At 38.8% G+C, this 7,736-nt stretch overlaps 2 protein-coding genes across 2 annotated transcripts in view; both read left to right on the top strand.

Moving 5' to 3' along the window:
* LOC103480200 (RNA-binding protein 4.1-like) overlaps positions 1 to 628 on the top strand; it is a 3,339-nt gene extending 2,711 nt beyond the window's left edge. Inside the window, exons 4-5 of the mRNA XM_008435076.2 lie at positions 1 to 212; positions 369 to 628. Coding sequence (XP_008433298.1) covers positions 1 to 197 — 197 coding nt within the window. The 3' untranslated portion in view covers positions 198 to 212; positions 369 to 628. The remainder of the gene's footprint in view (positions 213 to 368) is intronic.
* A 1,241-nt stretch (positions 629 to 1,869) lies between these two features.
* On the top strand, positions 1,870 to 6,779 carry LOC103480119 (RNA-binding protein 4.1-like). The gene is made up of 3 exons (XM_008434947.1): positions 1,870 to 1,978; positions 3,727 to 4,150; positions 4,628 to 6,779. Exons 2-3 carry the CDS (start codon positions 3,745 to 3,747, stop codon positions 5,479 to 5,481), a joined length of 1,260 nt encoding a protein of 419 aa, XP_008433169.1. The 5' UTR covers positions 1,870 to 1,978; positions 3,727 to 3,744; the 3' UTR covers positions 5,482 to 6,779.
* The last annotated feature ends 957 nt before the right edge of the window (positions 6,780 to 7,736 follow it).

Here is a 7,736-nt window from a genome sequence, read left to right as displayed (position 1 = left end):
ACCGCCGGCCGGTGCCTCCAGCTTCATCGGTCACTGCATTCTACACACCGGAACACAACCCAATCAGACGAGTACCAGTTGTCTCAACGGCCTACAACTATGAACGAAAGCGGCTGTCTCCAGTACCTGCTACCACAAGCTCCTACTCTGTTTCACAGCCCAAAGAACATTATGCACAGCGATACGCGCCTTATTAAAGCCATGGTACCAAGGTATTGGCTTAAGATCCTAATTTTCTTGTAATATATCTTTTAATTAAGCACTTGAATCTTAGAATTAACTGGAGCAATGTTTGTTCATTATCCATCCTTTTCAAAGAGCACTTGACAAGACTTGTTTGTAAAATTAAATGCCTGACTCTCTTCCAGGTCGGAACTTCAGGACTTTTTTCACTCTTTCCTCAACCTCTACAGTCCCACCACTGTATGTAGCGTCCAGATATGAACATAGAAGATATCTGGGTTAGAAATGGGATGCCAGCTACCTGCAGAAAAGAGTCCGTTGTTCTCATTCACAAAAGGATGACTGACAGAATGCAGTTTGACAGGTTTTCTGCCATTTTTAATTTTTTTTTTAGTTATAATCTTTTTTTGTTCCATACATACGGCAGATTGTTAAAATCTGAAAATGTTTTTGCTTTGAATTTGTCATATAAAAATGTGCTGAATCAATGTTTTCTGTTTTTGTTTTTTGTCATGACAATTTACAATATTTCATTGGTTGCCAATAATGCAAGCCATATTTTTTCTGTTATTGGCTTGTTTTAATTGATGACTTAAGTTGTTTTTTTTTTAATGTAAAGTGAAACATTTGTTGATAATATTCATTGACTTATGATCAGTTTGGCTTACTTGCATCCAAAACAAGAAATTACTTTGTGCACAAATTGGAGAACCGCTTAGGAGAAATGGAAAAGGCTTTGCTGACACAAGTCAACGAAAAATATCAGTGACTTGGATATGAGGTCAGATTATAATAACCTTTTCACATTTGAAGTGTTCTTAATTTGGACTCAGTTTAAATAAAGGTGGTGGTGGTACCAAAAGAACAGGTCACCCACCTGTGTAACGAAATGGTTTTCCTTCCCTCTGAACTGTTTGCTTAGAAGAGGAAATATGTTATGTGCTAATTTGTAGCATATGAATACATTTTTTTTGCAAGACTAAGATTGTTTTTCTTCCCTTTGGGTGCCTTTGTTTTTTTTTAAAGTTAGGTTTGAAGTGTTCCATGTTATCCAAAAAGGTAACAACATATCGTTTTTTTTTTTTTTTTAAGAAAAATTAAAGTCAATTATTTGGGTGTTTTGGCTCTGCTCTCCGATAGACTGAAATCCCAGTTTGACGACATGACTCATAATGACATTATGGAAGGATTTAACTACTATGGGCACTTCTGTATATGTTTTAGGTTGGTGGTGAGATGGATTCGAAGTTTGTGGCATTCACTTGCAGACAGTCTTCAGCAAAGTTTTGAAAATCAAATCTAACATTTACTGCTTACTGCATTTTGCACCATCAAAACAGCAAGAGGATTAAATCAAACAAAAATATTTTCTCCTTTTATTTGAAATAGCTGTAGATTTGGTCAAACCTACAAACAAACCCATTCTTTTTAAGAACTTTAACTCAAAACTAAACAGGCCTTTATCACAAAACTCAAACAGTTAAGACAGGTGGAGCTTTTATGATGATTAATCTTGGCTAGGTCAAACATTTGATGTCCCAACACCGTAAAACTATGCATTCTGTAATGTCAGACGTTTATTTTGAGGTAAAGGTGTTATAATGTAAAGAAGCGCGGAAAAATATATATTTTTGCCACAATGGTATTCGGAGGTTAGTAAATCTGAAAAGAACACGGAACACCTCCAATTCCCCGGAAGTATACGTTTTTCCGGTTCCGTGTGACGTCAGGCGGTCAATTCTGCAGTCGCCATTTCATCTCTGAAAACGTACGACACAGAGGCCGTAGTTTACAGGTATGAATCCGCCTTAAACTTAGAGTGCTATCTGCAACTTATTTTGTAAACGAGCCGACTGCACTGCGTGTATTGCGTGAACGCATGATTCCTTTTAGAAGTGGATGGACCTCCGACGTTAGCTTTTATGCTAACGTCTTACAATAGACCATTACCAGGCCAGCTGCAAAGCTTCAGCATGTGCACATTTCGAAGTAAAAAAAAAAACAAAAAACTTTAATTTGTCCCACTGTCTGCGTCTGCTTAACATGGAGTTGTGTCTACTGTTCTGTGTTAATATTATGATAAGCTAATAGTAAGGCCGATGTTTTGATCAGTTCTGTTAGCCAATTGTTAGCTGCAAATCTACACTGTGCTGCGTGTCCACTGAAAGGAGGCAGGGCAGTGATTACTCTGCGTGTGTATCAAAGATAAGTGTGTAACTGTTTACATGAATGGTTTATTCCGCTCAACAAAATATTAGTAGGCAGCATTACTAACTATCTACGAAAGCATTTGGTGATTTATTCTAAAATCATTTTGTTTGAGGAAAAAAACACCTAGATGATACGAGTATGGAAATTAAGGCTCAGGTGTTGGGGTGAGCACCGACTATCAAGAATATTCTTATAAAAGTTAAAAGTATTTTGTTAAAATGCTACTTAAGCCAAGAGTAACTGTTTATATCATGTAATATTTAACTGATTTATTGAGACAAAAATATAAAATTATGTGCAAATACAGGTGTCTTAAAGACTACAATAAAAGTTAATACAACAAATAACTTTAATGCAAATGGAATTTGGTCAGAGTAAACTTTCCCAAATCAGTATTTTTCATATAAAACGAATACAGTAGAATTTCTCCGCCTCTACACAATATATGGTGTTTACTGTAGGCTTAGCTCACAAAATAGAAAATTTAAATAAAGCCCTTAAGAAACATGATGTCTCACTTTAACATAAGCTATAGATGTGACTGTTTCTCATGCATATCTGGTTAAAATAACTCTTTATGCAGTGATGATACTCTGAGGCTAGAGTAGAAATTTTACTCAAGCAACTAGGATACTTCATATTACTCGAGCAAAAGTAATGCAAGCAGAGATGTTATTTAAAATAAGTTAAACTGCTGATATTCATACAGTTTTGTTCATTCTAAACAACTTTCCAGTTGCTACTGCAAGCCTGTTTGATTTTTTTGTAACCTTGTACAGTATTTTTTTCTTAATTTTGTGTTATACACATATAAATATATAAAACATACAGTGTATAAAACAACTAAAAGTAAATTATTTTTCTCCAAAAAGCTAGTCAACTAAACTGAATAAAGTAGTTACTACCCACCTCTGCTGGCATATAGCAACTTGAAAACAGGATCTAATGGACTGGTAGTCAATTAGCACAAATTTTTTTATTCATCCTTTATTTAGGAGGCATTTTGTAACAGTTTGTCTACTTTCTCTTTCTCAACATTCTAATGATAAAGCAATATAATAACCCAGTAACAGGAAACAATTTCAATGGCAGTTTGATGTTCCTTTTTTATGCCTGGACGTCAGAAATTTTAACCCGACTGCAAATGTGGCAGTCCTGTACAACACCTGTTACCTGAGATGTTGTAGCATTATCTAATGTGTAACATTTATATGAACTTACTTGAATTTGTAACCAGAAGTGTAACCTCGTAACCTTGGAAAGGCCGCTTATGTACTCTCCGAATAAGAAACGTTGATTATGGATTAATGTTTTTTTCTATCTGCTTCTTAGTGACAGGGAGGATCCAAGATGGTGAAAATCTTCATTGGCAACTTGTCGTCTGACACGACATCAGATGAACTCCGCTCTCTGTTCTCCCAGTATGGCAAGATATCAGAATGTTCTATAGTGAAAAACTTTGGCTTTGTGCACATGGATGACAAGTCAGAGGCAGAAGAAGCTATACGCAACCTGCACCAGTACGAGCTTAATGGCCAGCCATTAAATGTAGAAATGAGCCGAGGGAAGGCAAGAGGATCCACCAAGCTCCATGTCGGCAACATCGCGTGTACCAATCAAGAGTTGAGGGCCAAGTTTGAAGAGTTTGGCTCTGTGGTGGAGTGCGACATTGTTAAAAACTATGCTTTTGTTCACATGGAGCGAGTGGAGGATGCCATGGAGGCTATTAATAAGTTGGACAACACAGCTTTTAAAGGTGAACTTTTGGGCTGGGCTTGATGGGGATTTTATATTAATGATCTAACATCAAGAATATTATGTTGTTAGGTTTCAGGTAAGTTCCAGATGAAGCTCAGGTGAGTATTTAGAGGAAAGGCAGCATTATTTTAAAGCTGTTATTCGTAATGTCACTGGTAGTTTGTTGGAGGGTTTTCTGCAATGCTGACTTTAAGCTAAGATTTGACTTAATGCCCAATTTATCTCCCTGCCCAAATGTAGCCACTTTAGGCTAAGTATTTGTCAAAATGAAATTTTAATTTGTTCTTTGTCTACTAGCCAGGGAGATTAAAAATAAAGTGTTCAAATTTACGGATTACAGCTTTAACAATGGTGTGTTTTAAAATAACTCTTTGAGGTGTGCTAGCACTCTATTGTACATGTGAAGCAGGAAATGTCTTGTATTTAAATCTATCATTTGCAGCAACAAGTCCTTATTGAGTGTTCTCTTTTTAAGGAAAACTGATGAGCGTGAAGCTATCAACTAGCCGCCTGCGTACTGCGCCGGGAATGGGAGAACGATCGGGTTGTTATCGTTGCGGGCAGGAAGGCCACTGGTCCAAAGAATGCCCTCTAGACCAAAATGGCTACCAGAGAAATGGCTCAGAGCCAAACTCTGAGGGATTTGATTCCTCGAGATTCGGCGGGCGTGGTCGCAGCAGGGCTTTTCCGGACTTCAGTGCAGCTCCGGATTATGACGGCAGCTACGGTCCTGCTTTTTCCCGGGTTTCCGCTCAAAGCAACAGCATGGCGGGTTACAGAGGAGGTACGGGCTATGAGAACGCAGTGCGGTATGGGCCACCGCAAGCTTACGGCATAAGCGCTGTCGCTGATAATACCGTGGCTCGGATGTACGGCAGCGAGTCGGCATACAGGAGCAACGCCTCGGTCTATGGCGCGGTACCAGCCTATTCGGTGCGACGGTCGCCCTACGACGAAAGGGATCCGTACGGGGTCGTGGACTACTACGAGAAGTACAGGGCCAGTTCTTACGGAGGCACTTATTATGACGACCGACGTGTTGTCCCCGTGCCTGGCCCAACAACGCCAGCCTCCACAGCTGTGAGGGAACGGGTTCCCCCCACTAGCATTGATCCATACGTGTGTCCTCCCCTCCCCCCTCCTCCTCCAGCAGCCCCGGTGTCTACATACTACGCACGTGACCGGAGTCCGATACGGAGAGTCGCCGGCGACGCGGCTGGATACGCATTTGAGCGATCGCGGCTTTCCCCGGTGCCCGTGACTCCCAGAAGTGGTACCTACGAGCATTTGCGTGATCCTGTTGCTGAACGGGCACGATATACTTACTAAACTTTGTGTGGTTTAGTCAAGAGGGAGCAGATAAACGATCAAGCAAGCAGAATAGCCTAAGTACCACTGGAATCACTGAGAATTTCAATTGATGGTTTGAGTCAGGATGCATTGTGTTGTGTATGGCGTGTGGGTGGGCAGCCTAGATGGTGGTCACAGAGATTTAGCCAGTCAGTAGATCTCTGTTCAGTGGAGTGTATGGAATATTCTGCTTTGTTCCCGTTCCAGGTTATGTTGCAGTGCAGTAAAATAACTTCCTTTCATTTTTGTACTGATCTGTTGTATTTGTACAGTTCTACAATGATTAAGCCAGTGTATAGAAGCAGTTTTTAGTTCCATTCATGTGACTTGTCCTTGTACAAGTTTAGCATATATTATCATACGCCTCAAATAAAGTAGTGCATGGTGAATATGTAAAGGTCAAACACTTTTACGTTTCCATTGTGTTTTGTCCGTGCTAGTGTATTGTGACAGTCAAGTTCACATTGTTACTACATATATTTTTAACAACTGCAGATGTAGTTTAAGTACCGAGTGCATCCAACATAGTAGTGCAAAATCAGACAAGTGCAGAGATGAAATTAGTTTTTTGTCGAGGGTTGGGGTTTAGTTTGAAAAAAAATCTTGTATTTGATTTGAGGGCTCTTTGATATGAAGTTATTTTTTAAATTCTGATTTCATTGACCGTGATGAAGCTTTAGGTCTTCATGTTGTAATGCAACCTAGTCTCGAAACAAAATCATGTTTGCAAGCACAAAATCTACTGGGTAATTTTCACAGCTGGGACTTTTTATTTTTGTTTGTTTTTACCCGTTTATAAGGAGTTCAGCAATGCCACCACACTGTCAGTTGGTGGCCTTTGGTCAAGAAGAGATCCTGAGCTTGTCTCCTCTCAAACTAATCATACTCAGCATCTTATTTTGGGCTCTGCTATTTCCTTATTTTCTATGTAGCTGTACCTTTTTTCAGAAAATGCTTTAGAGTCCAGCGCAGGTGTTGATACTGCAAGTAGGAAGTTAGGGTTTCTGAAACCAGTTAGCTTGACTGAAACACACGTCTGTAGTGAAATAGCTTTGTTAGTGGGTTTCCAGGTCACTGCCCTCGGCCATTCCAACACATTATTTTCAAAGCTGTGATGTGTAGCACTAAAAAGTAACATCTTGAAGCATGAACAAGAAGGTCCATGTTTGTTTTTGTGTGAGACCAGGCTGTGTTATGTTCTAATGACGTGACTTTAGTTTCCTTATTCTCTCCTGTTTCATTTGATTTCAATAAATTCTTTATAGTGTAAAAGTTAACCAGTGTGTTGTTTTACTTTTATAGTAAATTAACTTTCAAACAGGTTATCAATAATATATTCAATTAAATTGAATTCAAATAAAATTCAGCAGCAATGAAGAGTTAATTTTGTCTAGAAAAGAGACATATTAACATGACAAAGTGTTGAATAAATTAGTTGAGTTTTTGCAACTTCTGACTGATAGGAGACTACTAGCTCTAAGACAGACTATTGCGAAACAAGTTTTGTCAGCCCTCCAAAACCTAGAGCAGGTATGAACAAGAAGATTTTGAAAAGATGTCAAAGTGGTAGGAGGGAAAAACCTGGAAATGGTATGCTTAGGGGGGGGGGGGGAAGAAATGGTAGGGGAAAACTAATGGGAACAAACATGACTCAGAAGATGAGGTGTTATGAAATCAGCTGATAAAAATTTACATTTCTTTAAGAAAAGACAAATGTAAGCCACCAATAACGGCTAAAGGGAGAAAATTGCTCTAGACAAAGTCGGGTTGTTACAATGACCACAAGATGCCAGTCAGGCGCGTTACCAGGTATAAGTGTGGGTAAAGTATTGCATTTAATACAGGTCCTTCTAAAACAATTTGCATATTGTGATAAAGTTCATTATTTTCCATAATGTAATGATAAAAATTAAACTCATATATTTTAGATTCATAGCACACCAACTGAAATATTTCAGGTCTTTTATTGTTTTTATACTGATGATTTTGGCATACAGCTCATGAAAACCCAAAATTCCTATCTCAAAAAATTAGCATATTTTATCCGACCAATAAAAGAAAAGTGTTTTAATACCAAAAAAAGTCAACCTTCAAATAATTATGTTCAGTTATGCACTCAAGGAATCCTTTTGCAGCCTTCAATGCGGCATGGAGGCCATCAGCCTGTGGCTCTGCTGAGGTGTTATGGAGCCCAGGATGCTTCAATGGCCTTAAGCTCATCCAGAGTTTTGGGT

Source organism: Poecilia reticulata, linkage group LG18, assembly GCF_000633615.1.
Source record: "Poecilia reticulata strain Guanapo linkage group LG18, Guppy_female_1.0+MT, whole genome shotgun sequence".
Lineage (NCBI taxonomy): Eukaryota > Metazoa > Chordata > Actinopteri > Cyprinodontiformes > Poeciliidae > Poecilia > Poecilia reticulata.
This window is presented reverse-complemented; position numbering and strand designations above follow the sequence as displayed.